The sequence below is a fragment of the Euprymna scolopes genome, chromosome 11 (assembly GCF_053919585.1).
Source record: "Euprymna scolopes isolate OS-2025 chromosome 11, ASM5391958v1, whole genome shotgun sequence".
Classification (NCBI taxonomy): domain Eukaryota; kingdom Metazoa; phylum Mollusca; class Cephalopoda; order Sepiida; family Sepiolidae; genus Euprymna; species Euprymna scolopes.
The window spans coordinates 108,130,247-108,150,821 of NC_136492.1; the positions used below are offsets into that span (position 1 = coordinate 108,130,247).

The 20,575-nt window shown below is 34.1% G+C and overlaps 1 protein-coding gene across 3 annotated transcripts in view; it reads right to left on the bottom strand.

Moving 5' to 3' along the window:
- Positions 1-20,575, bottom strand: part of LOC145288052 (uncharacterized) — a 72,587-nt gene that overhangs the window by 39,052 nt on the left and 12,960 nt on the right. For all 3 annotated transcript variants that reach the window (XM_080136084.1, XM_080136083.1, XM_080136085.1), the window contains exons 4-5: positions 13,630-17,250; positions 6,681-7,773 (exon numbers count right to left, since the gene is read on the bottom strand). In XM_080136084.1, coding sequence (XP_079992210.1) covers positions 6,681-7,773; positions 13,630-17,250 — 4,714 coding nt within the window. The remainder of the gene's footprint in view (positions 1-6,680; positions 7,774-13,629; positions 17,251-20,575) is intronic.

A 20,575-nucleotide genomic window follows, 5' to 3' on the forward strand; every position in this document is an offset into this window, starting at 1 on the left:
AACTGATATAAAAAATCTATGAATACTACTAACTCTAAATTTGCCAATTTTACAATCTTTTTATTTTTTGTTTATTTGTATTATTTGTTTACTTTTCCAAATAAAATTAACGTTAAAATATAGTATCTGTTCTGATACTATACTTTATCTCTTCTGTCCTTGGTCAATGAAGGAGATTGAGGGTTAAAAAAATTTCGCCCCCCCCCCCCCAAAAAAAAATAAATAAATAAATAAGTAAAAATCATGAATGTTGGCTCTTTGGGAAGGTAAGTAAATAGGAAAAACACAGTCATTCGTTAAAGTGTAGAATAAACAGTCGAAAAATTGTAAACAATAACAAAAATCTACAAATACCTTATGCCAAACACATTAAAATTCAAGTATCTTTTATATGTGCTGAAACAGAGTTTACTTTTCTTTTTATTTCATTTCTTTTAGCTGTCTTCACAACAAATAACTGGTTGCTTGTCGCTTAACCGTTGGAGACTTCGTTCTTGAAAACTTGTATAAAAAATCTATGACTACCACTTACTCTAAATTTAGGAATATAGGGGTAGTGGTAAAAGTCATTTGTTTACAACTTTTCAAAAATTAAGCCTCCAGTAATGTCACTACATATTGTTTGTGGGTGATAGGAAAGAACAAGTCTATGTAGGAATTAAAGATGTTTCTTACCTTAAATATTAATGAAGATGGCTGCTATCTGCAATTTTATAGAGCAAGTAGTAGCCTTGACCTTGCGATCAAAAAACAGTAAAACTGAATAAACCAAGTGGGCACAAATAAATTCGGTGAAATCATTTGTTGCATAACATGCATTTATTCTACTTTAATTATTTTTCATTTAAATTAAGATTCAATTCAAAGTTAAAAGTTGTTTCAATTATTTGTAATTTTAAAAAATTATGTTAAAAATAAAAGTTGTTTAAATTATTTTCCTTATAGAAATATTAATAACATTTGTTTCATTGTCATTTTCCAACTTGTCAGTTTCACTCGATCTTGGTTTTTTGATCGTAAGGTCAAGGCTACTACTTGCTCTACGAAATTGCGGGTGTTAGCCATTTTCACTATTATTCCTTCAATGTTTACATATTTTAATCGTGCATTTCTAAAGTTTATATGGGTAAAAAAAAATGAACCTTTTACTCAAAATGACTCCTCATGTAATAATGTTTAAGATAAGAAACATTTTTAATGCCTATACATATTTTCTCATATCACCCACAAACCCTATTTAGTGATATTTACCTAAGCCTCCCCACTCGTTAAGCAATTTGTTTATTTTTTATTCAGTGTGTAAAAACCACTTTCAACAACATTTTGAAATTTAAAAAAAAAAAAAAGCACTTTTCTTTATTTTTTAATCTGAAATTGAGGGTGTGTGGGTATCAAAAAATTTCCAAATTTTCTAGAAAAAAACCTGCTAGCCGCTATATCTAAATTTTAGCTGTTAGATTGCAAACAAATTCTCCATATCTAGCAGGAAAACTGCTAAATTAGCAACACTGCTGAAAGGAACTGTTTAATACACATTCACTACACTATCATAGATTTTCCAGCTGTCATTTTGTATATTTTTATTGCAAAAATACTTATATTTAGAATTTATACCTAGAATAATGGTAGAATCCTCCTAAATAAACTATAAGTAAGAGGAGATAACACATGTGAAGGCATATGCGTCACTCAACAATTGCCAACACAAACACAGTGTGCCATGGTTTTCTTCCCCTCCAGCTTCTCATTCTGGCCACGTCATTGTCTCAAATTGATGATTGCCAAAGATGCGAGCACTGGTTAACAAGTAAAAAAGATAAAATAAAACAATACAAACCCATAAAAGAAAACACAGACTGACACTTTGTGTGTAGATCAGTTGTACTATGGATACGTGTATAATACCATCACAGGAAACAACCTTCTAAACAGTAACGTCCACATCTTAGTTATCTGTTGAGGCCATCAACATCAGTCAGTTGAAGTCAGCTCATCTAAAGTTTGCTATTCTCTCCCAATCAGTCATTAACTGTCCTAAACTAGAAACTTTTGTCAACTTTTGCCAATTCAAAACTGTCAATAAACTCATAAATTTATTGACTCTAATCAGAAATTCTAAAAATTTTGTCTATTTCAGAGTGACTGATAAACAGAAATGACTTGCATTCTTGAACATTCCTCAGCTGATTACACATTTTATTTCTGATCATTTTTGTATGCCATAGTGAATCATTTCTAACTATTGTCCTGTGTTATTTACTTTCAAAAAAAAAAAAAATTTTTTTTTTTTTTTAGGTCACTTCCTAACACTCCAGTTGAGGCATCCATAGTATTACATGGTTTCATTTGTGCGTTTTTACATATGAAATTCAAACTTGCTTTATTGGCAGATTATTTTACGTCATCCTTTTTGGAGCAGGAATTTTTCCCAGTTGCAGATGATACACCTGACAAATGTCATAGCTTCAAAAGAGGTAGGAGTGGGGGGATTTTTTAAATATAAAAAACCAATTAGTACTACAAAAGTTAGAAATCTTGAAACTGTTCTTAACATAAGTTTGGAAATAAACAACATTTTGATAAACTTCAAATTAAAGACTTTCAATATGCAGATTCAGTTTTTGTTTTTTGAACAAATAATTGGACATAAAGAGATGTAGCCTGAATATTTATATTTTATTATTAAGAAATATCTATATTTCTCTTTGTCTCTGTTCCACTTTTTCTCAGAAACTACTTAGCCAATCTAGATAAAATCTTGTATGAACCTTTGTTATAATAAGGTGCGGGGAACTAAGTATTATGGCATCTGTTCGATGCTCATTAGGAAATGAGCACAAATTTAACCATATTCAACCAGTTTTTCGTGAGCTAAAAAGTCTAGTTTAAAACTAACTCCTCAATTCATGCTGTAAGAAAGGAGTTTATTCAAAGTTATCAAAAAAACAAAGTACATGAATGAAATATGATGAGAACAACAATTGAAAATAATATCTGATAATTCTATAAACTTTCTAATTCGGCGAAAGAGATACAAGATTTTATATGCATTTTGACATACATTTACAAACAACTGAAAAATTGAACCCAAATTTCATTACAGAAAGGAAAGTCAGAATGTATGTGTGTGTGCACGCGCACATATGTCAAAGAGGATGCCAGCTCAATCTAACCAGAGTTAATGCCGTCAAAAGTCAGAAACTTCACAAGACACTCTTACAAACTTCTTTCAATGTAACCCTGACCAGGTTAATTCAATCCTCAAAATTGACTTGTTTAGGATCACTATAAATCAAATTAGTATAATTTAAAAAGTGAACATTCATATTCAAAATAACATTGAAAAATTTTTTTTTGTTTTTTGTTTTTTTTTACAAGGGAATCACCACTTATCAAGGCCCAGAGGCCACTCCAGGATAAGGGTTAAAGAAATAACCTTAGTAACATGCAATATGGTTTCTGTTCTGCTAGATCTACAGCAGATGTGCTAACAGTTATATCTCATAGGATTAGTGAATTTCTCGACAAAGGCTTCCTTTCTAGAGTAATTGCTTGACATATCAAAGGCATTTGATAAGGTATGGCATAAAAGCCTACTTCACAAGATTTCCAGCTACGGTATAACTGGAAATGTTTTCTCAATTATTAAATCATTTCTCTCTGATAGGCTCATAAAAGTAGTGGTTGATGGGCAGAAATCAGAAGCCTACAGTATTAATGCTGGAGTCCCTCAGGGGTCCATCCTGGGCCCAACTCTCTTCCTGATCTACATAAATGATCTCTCAAAAAACATACTTAAATCATTCGTTGATATCTATGCTGATGACACGACCATCTATGGCAACACATCAAAAGGCCGTAAATGACAAAGTTCTCTCTGATTCTCTCCCCTCTGATCTTGAGCACATGGTACCATGGAGAAAGAGGTGGCTAGTTACTTTTAATGCATTTAAAATCAAGCTTCTATCTTTACATCATCAATGCTCTGATCCCCATCTGGCATCAATTGAAATGGATGGCTCTCGTCTTGGGGAAACTCAATGTTTTGACAAGCTTCTGGGCTTGACCTTTACTCCTGATCTGAAATGGAACACATACATCAAATCTGTTGCGAAGGTCACTAGAAAAATGGTGGGATCCTTCTACCGCTCCAGTAGATATCTCACTGCTGATGCAATTCTCTATCTATATAAAAGCCAAATACGTCTAAGGATGGAGTACTGTCATGACATCTGGGCAGGAGCTGCTAAAAACAGCTTATCCTGCCATGACAGAGTACAAAATAGACTTTGTAGCTTAGTGGAGGATGCCCTTTTCTCTTCCCTGCAACCTCTCTCCCACAGAAGAGACGTTGCGAGCCTGTCTTTGTTTTATCGTTATTTCCATGGCAAGTGCTCGTCTGAGCTCTAATCTCTAGTCCCTCCTCGCCAATCTTTCACGAAAAACACCTGTCTAGCTGAAACCACTGTCAATAATTTTTCCCACTCTTTATCTGTGCCTAAATCAAAACGTAGATTCCATGAACAAAGCTTCTTTCTTAGTGCCCGCCTGTGGAACTCTCTTCCGTTTGCTTGTTTCCCACCTGACTAAAACTTGGATGTCTTCAAGTCCAACACGAACAAATTCCTGATAAACCGCCCTCTTAAGTAAAACACTTTATCAAATCTCCATTACTAACGATTACTATATTATTACATTGATTACTATACATGCAATAACCCTTATCCCGAGTGGCCTCCAGGCCTTTATAAGAAAAAAAAAAAAAAGGAAGTGTACAATGGTCTAAAGGACAATATCATAGTAATCGTTAAAAGTGTAAATTTAGTAAAATTGGATTACTTAAAGGGAACAGCTCATGAAGAACTTGTTCACATTGGACTTGAAGGCAGCCATATTGTAGTCAGCTGGAAAGCAGGTAAACGGAAGAAAGTTCCAGAGATAAAGAGTGGGGGAATTATTGAGTGTTTTTAACCAAACGAGTGTTTTCGTGAATGCTTAGCGAGGAAGGACCAGAGATTGGGGCTCAGACGAGCACTTGCCATGAAAATAACTATAAAACAGAGACAGGCGCGCAACATCTCTTCTGTGAGAAAGAGGTTGCAGGGAAGAGAAAAGGGCATCCACCACTAGGCTACAAAGTCTATTCTGAACTCTGTCAAGGCAGGATAAGGTCTTCCTAGCAGCTCCTGCCCAGATGTGACAGCAATACTCCATACTTGAACGTATCTGGCTCTTATATAGGTAGAGTATTACATCAGCAGATAGATATCTACTGGATCGATAGAAGGATCCCATCATTTTACCAGCAACCTTGGCAACAGATTTGATGTCCATATTCCATCTTAGATCAGGAGTAAAGGTCAAGTCCAGAAGCTTGTCAAAAGATGGAGCCTCCCCAAGACGAGAGCCATTCATTTCAATTGATGCCAGATGGGGATCAGAACGGTGATGATGTAAAGACAAAAGCTTGGTTTTAGATGCATTAAAAGTAACCAGCCACTTTTTCACCATTGTACTAGATGCTCAAGATCAGAGAGAACTTGGTCGTTTACAGCCTTTGATGTGCTGCCATAGATGGTAGTGTTGTCAGCAAAAATATTTACAAATGATCTAAGGATGTGTTTTAGAAAATCATTAATGTAGATCAGGAAAAAAGTTGGACTCAGGATGGACCCCTGAGGGAGTCCAGCATTAATACTATGAGCTTCTGATTTCTACCCATCAACTGCTACTCATATGAACTCAGAGAGAAATGATTTAATAATTGACAAGACATTTCCAGCTATACCATAGCTGATGTTATACCCTATCAAAGGCTTTTGATATGTCAAGAGCAATTGCCCTAGAAAAGAAGCCTCCATCGAGAGATTCGCTAATCCTATAAGAAATAACTGTAACCACCAAATGTTACCTACTGATAATATTTTCTATTATATTTATGTCATTGCAAAGGTTTTATGCACAATCACAAAGATCCGTGGCACAACAGATAAAAGGGTTCCTGTCTAGAATTTCCTTGATATTAACAAGCAAAAATAAAGTTTGTATGATGTACATATCTGAGATAAAACAAAAAATATCATACTCCAAAAATTATGTAAATTGATGAAATACTTTTATTTTTATTTATTTATTTATTTTATTTATCCTCATAGATGAGGATAACAGTCTGCAAATAAATAAATTGTACAAAATTGCCCAGTTGAGGGTGAAGGAATGAATGTTTTTGGCCAATTTTTCAATATTTGTCGGCCGAAGGATCAAGGTTTAAAACGATACCGATCTACATGCATTTTTTTTTCAATATGTGAGAATTCTGGGGCAAGGGATAAACATACTAAATATATTTTAAATTCTAAGGGATAGTCTTTTTGAGGTTGAAGGTTCAATCTACAGTATTGGCAATACTAAGAATAAAGTTACCAATTACTCAACATTTAGATCCAATCATAATTAATGGAACGACAGCAAGATATCCCTCCCCCCCCCTCCCCTGGACTAAATATAAGATTCTGTGCAAAATTCTATACATATCACCAGGTTTCCCAAGATTCACCTGAAAAAGGTTGGATTGTTACATAGATGGAAATGTGAAAATAGCATCAAAAATGAGAACCATGGTCTGAATAATCCAAATAATGCAAATTAAATTGAAAAAAATAAAGTGCACCAATACTTACCATCCTTTTGTTAACAGAACATTTTCATTATCTGGGGTAAATAATCCACATTGAAAGGCGTGGCGTGAAATATCCATGAAACATGGATATAATACTTTCAAACAACAACACTCGACAGTTTCTGTAATGCCAGTATCGATATTAAGGATTGAGCAAGTATGATTGTCATCGGAAACATTTTGCACACAACCACGATAAGAGTATCCAATTGGAGAATTTATCACAGCACAAATCATCCCTGTTTTTAAGTCCGCGATGGAAGCTGGCTTTGATGTTACATTCTCATAAACCTCAGTCAAGAGGTTTCCCAGGTGTTCAAGCAGAGGCACTTTACTTAGTAGTTGTACCCAGAACTTTTGAGAGGATTCAATGTGGCAGACTTGAATTCTTGGACATTCGCCTTTTTGTAAGACTTTCGGATTCGATAGTGAGTGCATATTAGCTAATGCGTCAATAATGGATCGCTCGACAAAGACATTGTCAAACAATTCAACTTTAGAGAACGTCTCTGCTACATTTTGCTCTATAAGCAGATCGGCTACATTTTGTTGCTTGAGTAGTAAGTCTATTACATAGCCAGTGCCATCCGGATGCTGCAAACTTGTAATCACATGGGCCGTCAGGAGTTGATTTAAACACAAGTTTTGGAAGACCTCCAGAGAGTTTTTGGACCAGGAACCACCTTTGCTCTGGATACTGGCAAGACGGCACTCAAATGCTTGAGCAGGAAGGTCTAAAAATTTTGGCTGCATCGGCCAGATACTTTTTTTCTCCACTGTTTCGGTGTAACCATAGTCAACAAATAAAACATCACAGCTAAATCTTTTTAACGACTGAATTTTACCGCGATAGAATTGGTCATCTTTTGTGAAACGTACAATACACAAAGTGCCTGCTTTGAGATCATCTCTGGAGTTTTCAATTTCATCCTGACCGGCCCCTTGGATGCAGCAATCTCGCATTTCTTTTTTAAGTTGATTAAGAATGACAATACTTTCTTCGGGCTGGCACCAAAAATCTTCAGGGGTGACAATATGAGAAATGTAAATTCCCAAAGTCTCATGTTGCAACACATGAAAAGGCCTGAGCAAACCTAGAAAACAAAATGATTCCTCATCAATATGGTTGAAATGGATTTTTAAATCACATCAAAATTTCAAACAGAATGAAAAATTACTTTTTTTTTCCACATAATCATCATTGTACATTTCTTTCGTTTGCAACATAGATTTTGAAAAACCTTAACTGTTCAGTGTTATTTTACTGCATAACTTTTATCTATACAAGTAATAGTTTTACATATTGTAAAGACAAAATAAAAGGAGTTTACCCTCGATTACTTATTACATAAAGCAAAAAAGAAAATACAGTAAAATATGAAATATTCAATTTTATGAGAAGGAAATTCCAAAGAATATTTATCAACAAGAATTTTTTAAATGTTCTTTTTGGTCCAAGCTTTTTCACTATCATTTAATTATTTTGTTTTTCAAGTATATTTTTTAAAATAGTTCAAAATATGTACAAGTGTACTAAAAATCGTATATTTGTAAAAAAAAAAAAAAAAAAAAAAAAAAAGTACACTGAGGATGCAAAAGAAATGATATTGAAAAGTTCTAATAATTTGTTGTTTGGAAGATATAAAAAAATAGAAAAACAAAAGTTTACGACCCACTATAATTTATATAACATAAAAAACAAATCAGGGATGTGAGTGGACAATGGCAAATCTATATGAATTTGCTCACCATCCCCAACTCTTCAGCCAAGGTGGAAGCTGAGAAAGCTGGGTTCCCAACTATAATACAAAGAAAATATGGATGACAAAAACAAATATATGAAAAATTGACTTGAAAAAATGGGTTTTATCGGAATGAAAGGACTAACCTGTCTGAATAGATGAAGCTCTACACATTAAGAAAAGCAATGATAAAAGGGAGATAATTAAAGTTAAATTAAGACTTTATTACATTATCATGTCAATAAAGAAGGCGATTACAATGAGTAAAAGGGGAAAGAAGGCGGGGGGGGGGGACTTTTTAGGCCATGGCATTTCAAAGCTAAATGCTACTTACCATAAGAGGAGAAAAAAAACAGCATTACAATGGTAATGGTAAGGGAGACAACACCAATTTTAAATACATTTCAGTTTAGAAATGGGAAAAAATTCCGGGGGGGGGGGGTAGTGAAACAGGATAGGAGTGGGATCACATAATTCCAAAGCAGAAGGAGTGGGTCATATGGCAAGGCACCAGGGATATTTAATAAGAGGAAAACGTGCAGATTATAGCTTGGGAAAATAAGGAATAGAAACTGAAACATAGGAGATAAGCAGATGAGGTAGAGGAAATGAGGTATGTAATGGAGGGAGAGTAGAAAATAAAATTTTATATATATATATATATATATATATATATATATATAAATAAAATTTTATATATATACAGGGTGACCCCCCCAAAAAAAATAAAAGCTAAATGGAGACCATCTAGAACATATGCTGTAGAATGGAGAGAAAAAAAAAAAGGCCAAAGACCCTAGAGTTTTGATGTGATGTTTTGAATATAATAAACTAGTTATGGCCAAAGTTTCATTTCATTCGGACAAAACACTAAGAAACGGGACCTAATTAGAGTTGGAGCCCGTTTTTTTTTTTTTGGGGGGGGGGGTCACCCTGTACGTACGTATGTATGTATGTATATGAATGAACCTTTTCTCAGGGTCAACGGCTAACTAGCAACGTATGTGTTTGTATGTGTGTGTTGGGGTGGAGAGGGCTCCCGTAAGCCGTTGTGAAGGCAACCTTTCTAGAAGCAAATCTGATTTAAAAAAACCATAAAGCGAAAGACCAGTACCCGCATTAAGCTGGTCTGCAGTTTAACTTGTTGCTGGCTATCTTGCTCTTGCTTGTTGCTGGATCTCAACATTTTTAACCGAGAGAGAGACTTAGCTGTCGTACAAAGCTAAGACTCTAACATCATGTGTATAGAGATACTCCCTCAGGCATTTGTCTATTAAAATGGTCCTGTGGCGATGGAAGTCATTTTTGAGCTCATGGACTTTAAGTGTATGAGGGAGTGGCACTCGTCTGACAAGACGTTCCAATCAAGAGAAAATCATCATTATATATAGTTGGAGAGAAGTGCATTCAGAATGACAATAAGGTAAGAATTGAGAAAGAAATAGTGTGACATTGTCAATTTCATTCTTGGACCTCAATGCAAACACGCTCCCAGAACAAAGCGGTTATGACAGGTAGGTGCAATAATAATGTCATAATGGTACTGATGACAGTAAGGTTAAACTAGTTAAAAACTACAAAATGTCCAGGCTGCTGTTACAAGGGTAAAAGAGAAACTCTGGATAAAAGAAGGCTTGATGGATCAGGTATTGAAAGTGGTTGAGAAAACAATTGAGCAGCAAAGAAGTCCGATAAGCATGGATTGGTTTTAGGTGCAACAGATTATCACCGATGCTATATTCATCCAAAGGCAAATACAAGAGAAGTATCTTGATAAAAATTGAAACCTGTTTTTTGTGGATCTGGAGAAAACTTTTGACACAGTGTCAACAGATGTTATCTTGTGGGCTTTGCATAAATTAAGGGAAAACAAATGGTTGGTGAAAGTTGTTTAAGCAACATTGAAAGTCATGTTAGAATTAACTGATAATGACAGTTTTCATGAGGGATGCGAGTGTCCAAAAAGATGAAATCAAGATGAATTTCCCGACTGGGAATTTGCTTTCACAGAACGCATTTTTATAATACGTTTGTTTGTTTATTTTTGTTTAAAGGCATATCAACCCTTTTCGGGTTATTTAATGCCAAATCCAGTAGTTTAGAAAAAGGCCTTTGTTTTTGAATATTTATTCATAGGATTTAGTAGGGTTGATTTATAATATATTTTTAGATACATAAAAGTTATCCATGGACACATGTTTCTTGTTAACTAGTAGTCATCAACATAGCTTGACTAACAAGAATCGAACCCACAACTACATTGTCTGTAGTCTGGTGTTTTACCACTGAACTACAAAGTCCTGCCTGAAATATATACATATTTTATAGCTTTAAACATTAAATTTTTTTAATTTAGTGATAGTAGTGTTTGAACTTATATATATATATATATATATATATATATATATATATATATATGTGTCTTTTAACATGTTTTATTAATCATTTGTTCATATTATAAGTTCTATTTCCTTTTCTGTTTTATTGAGCTTTTACATCTGGTTGAGATTACTTTACTTGTAAATATTAACTCTTTAATATTTATAATATATTTTAAGTTTACCATTTTGATTACCTTGGTAAACTTATTGTAATTTTTATTTTATTTTATATATATATATATATATATATATATATATATATATATATATATATATATATATATATATATATATATATATATACATACATACATACATACGCACAAACTGGAAGAATCCCAGTTCTAGGATGGATAAAATAAATTACTTGAACAGAACTTTTATATCTCTTACAAAGATTAAAATGAAGTTATGATATTAAACCTTGTCTAGAATTTTTATTCTAATTTTGATCCAAATTAATTGCACGACTGATTCTAGAAAAAATCAGTAACATTTAATGCGCAATATGTTTCAAAACATTGAAATTCAGAGAATCTTGTTAACTGGTGTTTAAATATTATGAATCAAATTTCATATAAATCTGAAATAATTGAATTTTTAAATGAGAGGTTGTGGCCATATTATGCCCCACTAAATATTCTTTAAAAAAAATATTCTAGATACACTGAGATTTGTGGACTATTTATCAATGTTCATGACAGATTGTTAATCTCACAAAAATTGAAAGTATTTGAATTTTCACAAAAAGCTTCCACCTCCTTTTTACTCCCTCCCTTTGCATTCACCTAAATATAGCCCACATTTGATTAGCAGCGGAGTTTCAAAATTCAAAAACATTTAATTAAATGAAATGTAGTGGAAACAGGATGCATAATTTTTACACAAAGATATATATATATATATATATATATATATATATATATATATATAGGTCAATGTAGAACTGACATCAAAGCACAAATTGACTGACTTTCGCCAACTCAATTGCAGGCTCTGGTCAAGATCCCAGATGAGACACAGCACCAAAGTAAGAATCTATTAAATTGTTGGTGCGAACAATCTTCTTTTATGCTAGCAAGTCCTGGCCAATAAGAGTGGGAGAGGTTAGGTGATTGAAAACTTGATTACCACTGCCTGTGCAGCATTTGACAGCAGCACTTCTCAAACACCATGTTTCTGCTGCAAAATTAACTCCCTCCAATAAGTCATCCTCACAAGACATCTACATTAGCTGTAAACCAGGAGAATTCATATAATAACCAATTGCCACAACTACACTACATGGTTGGAAAAAGTGATGTAGTAAAACAAAAACCTGACAAATGACGGTTAAAGACGACCTGAATCCCAACCTGAGCCGCTGAATCTACAGAGTTTGAAATCGGAACATCCACTTCAAATCATCAGCTTTTATGAAGGAGGCAGTGGCAAGGATGGAGCTGGGTCAACCCATTCCAGGTGAATGCTGTTTAGAAGAGTATCCTGAACACAAGTGTTATGTCTGCTTTATATGAATAGAGTTTATATAGTTTGTCAATCTGGTTGACATTTGTTTTTTGTAGTAACAATGCATATTTAGGTAAACCTTTCCTGTGACCTGCCTATCAATTTCATTATGTAGACTCTTAAAATAGTATTCTTTATAATCTTATAACTTTGTACAAACGAGTAAAGGAACATCCATTACACCAATGTTTATAATTGGCAACTTTTCCAGGATTTAATCGATTCTTGCACGAATAAACAACATTTCTGTTTACAATTTGTAATTTACTGGAAACAATAATGGAGAAGGCCATACAAGTTACATTTTGATCGAATTTTGCGTTTGGAAATTGAAACTAAAAATGTATAAGAGTTGTACAGTTTGGAGCGTTTCTTGGGGGGGGGGGGATAATTCACACCGAATGTAGCTCAATTCTGTTTTGTTTGAAATACTGTGATTAGGAATATTCTAGATGTTGTACATGTGAATTTTCTAGTCTGCTTCCACATTCCAGTTAATTGCTCTATTATCATTTACTATAAAAAATTTCTAAAAGATTCTATTATTATTATATTAGACAGCAAAAAGCAAAAATCTGAAATCACATGACTTCCGCTAAGAAGAGAGCTTTCTCTGAGGTATGCAACCAAACAAAACAGACACAAAACATTGCTCTCCTGTCTGGGTTAGGGGGGAGAAAGAGAGGGATAGTCTACACAGATGACTAAAAATTAATTTGTTTAAATATGTAAGAGCCCCCCCCCCACCTTACTCCAATTCATTCCTTCTGAATCTTTCTCTCATACACCTGTATTTCAGTTTTCTGTCTTTATTCTGTTTAAATAAAACTTTTGAAAACTAAAGTTTTCAAACAGCTGATTTTCACAGCATCAATGACCTAGGTTACAAAAAAATCTGTTTTCTGTCTTTATTTTGTTTAAATAAAACTTTTGAAAACTAAAGTTTTCAAACAGCTGATTTTCACAGCATCAATGACCTAGGTTACAAAAAAAAAAAAAAAGATGCATGAGTGTATAATGTCTATGTACCCGTGATAATCAGCAGTATCTTACATATATAGATCGCTATCATGCCATAACACATGAGAATTCTTCCTATTATGACAATCTTTTTGCTAATCATTTTCACTATGAAAAAATAGTTTGAACCAAAAGTGCAAGTGAAAATTTTAACAAGGCCCATTTTTCTTATTGCAGAGTTTTGATACATGCTAGAGAAAGAAAAAATGTGTTTCCGAACTAAAACCAGCAATAAAAAAAAATTTAAAAAAACATGTTAAATTTATAAAAAACAAAATGTTAATTTCTTATAACTTACTTTCATCATCATTCGATTCCTTGTTTATTTTGGTCAGTCTTCCATTGATGGCATCAGATATTTTATCCCCAAATTCATCATGCAGTTCAACAGTATATGGTCTTGAAGTAGACTTAAATTTGACTGTAAGACAACGTCCTTTCGTTAACAAGTCAAAACGACTTCTCTGGCGTTTATTCCAATTTAAAGAGTCTTCCAAGATACATGGATAAGCAAGGGGTGGAATGGCGACTGCTTCATCAGAAATACCACGGATGTTAGAAACTGGTACATCTCGGAGATAGAGACCAGAGTCGATCACTTTTATATCTACTTGTCCTACCAGAGATTTATCAACTGAAGTAATGACCCCTCGACACATATTATTTTCTGATAAATAAACACAACAAATATGATTGACTTCCACTACAGGGTTCTTGTAATTCGTTAACTTGTTGCAGAGTGTCAATAGCAATTCGGAATACTTTTCGTCTTGAGAAGCAAGTCGCAAATAGAAGATGCCAGGTTGTGAGCTTTTGGTCAAATGTGTGATGCTGCATTCAACTTCATCTGAAGGCACATCCACATTTGAAAAGATATCCGGAAGAAACAAAATATCAGATAGAGAGCGACTCTGTGGAGACGAGTCTTGTAGGTTTTCAAATATCACATCATGGTAGACTTTCAAAGGTGACAAAACCCTGGAAGTTTCTGGGAATGCCTTCATATGTTCAGAAGTGGCATAGCCAGATTTGACGAGATGATCCAGTACGTTAAAGCCGTTCTCATCATTCATTAAAAGACACTCGTTATTTCCAAGGTGTCTTACAGTCCATGTCTCTCCAACAACTATCGGTTCAAATAAATCACAGACTTCTTGAGGCCATTCAGTTTCGATTGGCAAAATTCCTGCAAGACCAAATTTATAAGCTAACGCAGGCATATAGAAAAAGACGTCCAGTAGAGGCCTTAAATTTTGTGGAGAGACATTTTCAGAATTACCATAGTCTATAAAGCAAACAGAAACAGTATCTCCATTCTTTGCAAGGATACATGCCCGATACCATTGGTCATCCACTGAATATTTTGCACAGCACATCATTCCTTGTTCAATACAGGGGAGATATTTGTTAGTCCATTTGTCCTGTGAATATTCTGCATTCAGCATTTCACTTACTTCATCAATTTTGTCATCATCCTCTTCAAAATGGATATAAAAATGGTCTGGAGAATAAGCAAAACACACAGATCCAATTTTGGAGTGCCCTCGGGCCAATTTCGATTCCACTGGAATGACAGGAATTTGAAGTCTACTTCGCACCTTAGTGTCACTTGTATCCGGTGCGGATAATTCTAATGATTCTAGGACAGGTGTGCCATCATCTAGCAGGAGTTCTACCTCATACACACCATCTGTAGGGTGTGCATTCATAAAACGAGCAGTCATGGTTTTTTCAAGTACTAGTTCAGTGAATGCATCATCTCGAGTAGCAGAACTGGAACGGATTCCATAACATTTGCATGGTACAGCTAGTTTTGGTAGGCGCATGAACTTACTGCTCATCTGTCGCATATTAGCAGGGTTTACCTCCTCTATATTGCCGTAATCAACAAACTGGACAGAATAACTTGCAGCCATCGTTTCTACTACGACGGCACGGTACCATGTATCATCTTCAGAATATTTCGCAATACATGGGCTGTCAAGAGAAAACTGTCTACTGCCAACGGATCGCATATTTGACGAATCATATTCAAATGCTAGTTCATCCATCATAGTATTTAGCTCATCTGTGAAGCCGGCCATTTGGCACCAAAAATCCATGAGACCATTGCAGTGGGAGATCATCACACTTTTCACCTGATTGGGCAAAACCTCAATAACTTTAAAACTGTTTGCCACACCTCGGATGAGAGATGATGTTGACCGCTTCCCTCCATGTGCATGGACTGCTTTCACATCGAGCGGAGCAGCTGCCAAACCAGCTTTAATCATGTTTTCAGCAACGGACTGACCGTCTTGTCGGATTTCGACTTTAAACACATTCTTTGTTTGCTTTTTAAATGTACAAATGAGATCACCAGTCAAGTTTTCAAGATACTCTTTCACCTCTGGAGTCCAGCCTTTTACTGATATGGGTTTTACATCCTGCAGTTGACATCTGACTGCTTGACAAGGACACTGACAAAAAACTGGAATCAATGGTCGGAGGTTAGTTGAGGAGACGACTTCTCCATTACCAAAGTCAACAAAGCATACTTTGACTTGTGAATCGAAAACTTCTTCAATAATTGCTCGATACCAAGCATTATCTTCACTGAATTGTACTACAACATAGGCTCCAACTGATGGGTATGCTGTATACTTGTCTGTTGTAATATTATAATATTCTTGCATCTCTTGCTCCATGTTTTCCAACAGCCGTTCGTTGTTAGCCATTTGAAGCCAAAAGTCATCAGGACTAGTGACCCATGAAACATTGACTCGCAGATTCATATCATTATTGATGGGCAGCTGATGCAGAAGACCTTTATGCTCAATAAGAGAGACTAAATCTCTGTGGGTGTTCAGTTCATATAGTTCCAATATATAGGTGCCCGCAGTACGAGAGACAACTTTTGCAGAGAGACGCTCATCAAGAGCGAGTTCCTGTAGACGGTCAATTTGTGAATCTGACCAAACTGATTTAGGATCCAGATTTAAGCAGCATTTCACAGCCAATGTAGGAACCTCTGCATAACGAGAGGGGACCATCCGAAGTTCGGACAGGGGTAGTATCTCAGCATTTCCATAGTCAACATAGAAAACGGCGGCTTTTCCTTGTTTCACTTCAACCACTTCAGCCCTATACCACATTCGGTCATCACTGAACTTTGCTAAGCATGGCGTCTTTGAGGACGGGATCCCATCAAATTCAAGTCTGGTAGCAGCTGGATTCTCATTCAGCTCCTTCATAAGGCTTTTCAGTTTGCTCCCCATGCTAATCGGTTGGCACCAGAATTCATTCGGACTAATGAGAAAGATCATGCAGACGTCCAATTGAGACCCAACAGGAAACTTGTAGTTTTTGTAACAGATGCTGGTATCGGAGTTGCAGGAGGCAAATGACTGGCTATCGCTGGATGAAGCACCATCCTCACGCAAAAGATCTGCATCTTGAATACCATCACGTCTAATCTTCAAATTTTTGGTCAATGACCGTCCCTTTGGCGGCGTTCTGTTACGAGAATCAGATTCAACAGTGACCTGCAAATTGGTCCTGTCACGACCAACAGTGACAGAGCGTAATGAAGAATCACTGTCTTCTTCGAGGCACAAGGTGCCGGTCAATCGACCAAAAACGAGACTTATTTGAAAATTTTCACCCTCCTTGCTAAGCTCAACAGAATGGATGCCATTAGCACCAACAGATTTCACTGTTGCAGTGAAAAATTGCTCAAGAACGAGGTCTTCAAACTTGGCTATATGTTCTGCGGACCAGTACCCATGGACATTAGAAATGCCATCAAGAGTGCAGAGTATGCCCTGTGCTGGCATCTCCATGAAGTCTGGTTTGGTCACCTTTATCAAATTCCGAGCCACTACCTCAACATTACCATAGTCTACAAAAAATACTTCAACAGCGCCATCTGGGAGCTCACCTGAAATTAAAAAAAAAAAAAAAACTTGAATTCATGAGCTGCAGAGAAAAGCAAAAAAATATATGAATTAAAAGTAAAGGAGCATAACACCTGAGACTTGTCACTTCTTGCTCCAAGTAGTAGTTCAGAAGAAAGTAGTGAAGGGCAAAAATCAGTTCTGTGTATTTTTTCAGGTCAATTCATAAGAAAATCCAACTTTATTTTTGCATTTTTGCATTGGAAATTTAAAATTTTATTTTTTATTACAAAAATTTTTCTTAGAATTTGAATTTTTTTTTTTACAAATTATTTTTGTACAAAAACACTTAATAGTGAAAATGTATTATTTAATAAATTTTTTTGTTACATCGTAACAAAAATGTTTTCGTCCAAAAATATTTAACACTTGTGCAGTTTAACATCCCCGTGCACATTTTGAAAGCCATGTGGGGGGGGGGGTAACTCTTCCAAATACCATTTTAATGTTTTAAACTGTCATCAGTTTCAGTAATTATGTATTTTAAAAACATAACTTCAATTTTATCCATTTTTGTTGCTTATCACAAACAACTTGTTGAACAACTAATTTTCACCTTTTACCACTTTCTCCTGCACAATATTTTAGGCAAGTCTCAGGTATTATTCTATTTCATTTATACATTGTCATTTTTAGGAAAAAAATTTCAAAGCATTACATTTTGTTGAAAGATAAGAGTCCATTTCATTATTTATTTAAAAAAAAAAAAAAACATTTTAACTAAAATTATATTAAACTAAATTATGTAATTTTTAAACATTTTTTTTTACAGAGTAACAATATCCATTTATGCATGGGATGGTTTAAGCAAAATATGAAGGTTTTCAATTTTCACATACCAGAAATTGCACCAATTTCTTTTTTTTTTTTTTACAAAATCGAAACATTACATCCAGCATATGTAGAAAATGCAAGTTTCTTCTTACTTTTAGTCATCTGTTCAGCAAGTATAATGTAAAATTGAAGGAAGCCATGAAAAAAAAATCTTTTGTAATAAACAATTTAAATAAAGCAACATTTGTACTGGAAAAAAAAAGTTAAACAAAAATATTTATTAAAATTTAACTTTTATATTTATAATAGGAAATAAATCTCAGCAATCCATGTTTACATTTTAGTATATAATATTTTTAAATTGAAGAACAACTGCATTTAACTTACATTGTAAAAAATCTAAGAAGATATCTACATAAAAAATTTGAGAAGATTATCAAATTTGAAAATATAAATCAAGTTTATCATATTTCTGATTCTCCATTAGCATAAACGCACTTTACTAACTTATCTCTTCTGTTCTCTTTTCTACATTCGTACAAATAGAAAATTGGAAATGTACAAGACTGATTCATATTTTCAATTAAAATTCTATTTGATAATTTTCACTAATTTTTTTGTGTAATTACGTACTTTTACCTCATCCATAAGTATATCAAAAAGTTGTCTTGTTAATTTATTTTGAACTGCCATATTTTACCTATGTATTTCTAACCACAAACACCAAGTTTTATTCTTCATAAAGCTTTCATCATAGTTACTGTTTTAAGGTATTGTTGAAAATGAAACAGATGAATCATAGATTTGATTTTAATGAGACATTGAATGATGGGAAAAATAAAAGTGAAATTGTCTGTGTGTCTACATTTCCCTATCAAATTACTCTGTCAATTTTCAGTTTATAGACTCAAGATTTGACATAAGGGGTATTGAGATTTGAGAAAATGTTTTTAATCAGTTTTCATCCAGAAATTGGCTGTCAAGGGGTCATAGTTCAACGATTTGACCTTTGAAAACTCTACCAAACTCCTCCATCAATTTTGAGTCTAAACACTTGAAATTTTAGATGTAGGTTCCTTGGACATGGATCAAAACTTAACTTGATTTCAGCACAAAACAAATGTTAAGAGTCGAAATATGGGTCAAAGTTAAAATTTTGACCTCTCAGCCAGTTTTTGCTTTAAACATTTAAAATTTTACATAAAGTGTGTTTAGATATAGGGCAAGCTTTTTTAATCAGTTTTTGGCCAAAGATTTGGCTACCAAGAGTCAATTTGACCTTTGCAATCTCTAGCAAACTATTCAGACAATTTTGGGTTTAAACATTTGAAATTTTACCTAAAAGGTATTCAGACATGCAGCAAGCTTTTTAATCAGTTTTTGGGCGAAAATTTGGCTGCCAAGAGGTCAAAGTTGAAAGAGTTGACCTTTGCAGAATTTACCAAACTCCTTTGCCAATTTTGGGTCTAAACACTTGAAATTTTAGACATAGGTTACCTGGGCATAAGTCAAACTTTTTAATATATATATATATATATATATATATATATACACACACATGCACATAAAGTTATTAACAGTACATAGATCAAAGCTGGGCTGAACTGCTAGTACTAAATAAAAAACATAAATTGAGGTATGAAAAAATAAAAATACTTTTGCATTTAGAGCACTAGATTGCCATAAATGTTAGTTAGGGCTTGACTGGCAGTTGATGTAAACCACTGGAATATGCTGAACGCTGATCAAGTTGATTTGCCAATGAAAAAGTGATAAACTCGCTTAACCAATAAAAATTGAAGTAGATTTCTTTGAAAAAAGAAAATTTGATCAATCAAATGCTTAAAAAAAAATCACATAGTGCTTATTTATATTTAGACTTCCATTGATTTAGGAAAATAAAAATATAAAGAAAAACCTTTATGGTAAAGATGTTATATTCCAAAAATCACAAAAATTGATCAAGTACCGTACTTTGGGGTAATTGCGCTAAATCCTGGGGGGGGGGGCTAATTGCTCCAACTAAAAAAAGGTGCTCTTTATATGTGCAGTTCCCAAAAGAGCACTTTTAGCTAGTTGCCACAATTACCCCAGACTTGGCGTAATTACCTTCAAGTATGGTAGTTCTTTTTTATATAAGAAAATACAATTTTTAGCGATTAAAATGTTTTCATTATTTTGAATATAAACAAAATTTCTCTAGTCATATCAAATTGTTGCACTTGAATTTTTGCAAAATTTAAACTATGACACCCAGCATATCCCCTCATTCAGCTCATCATAAAATTTGATTTTCTTAAAAGAATAAAAAGGAAATGCTTGATTAAATTATGTCATTGTTAGAATATACCATCTTCGTTCTATAATGGAGACATCCATCATAAAGATTCTTCTGCAAGACTTTTTCGCAAAACTAAAAATTGCTAAAACATAAGCATGCACGAGAAAGTTAGCATAGATATGCACAGATACATAAAATCTATACAAGCATCAAGTCATTTAAATAAAAAGGCTAAAATATTTTAACATTAACAT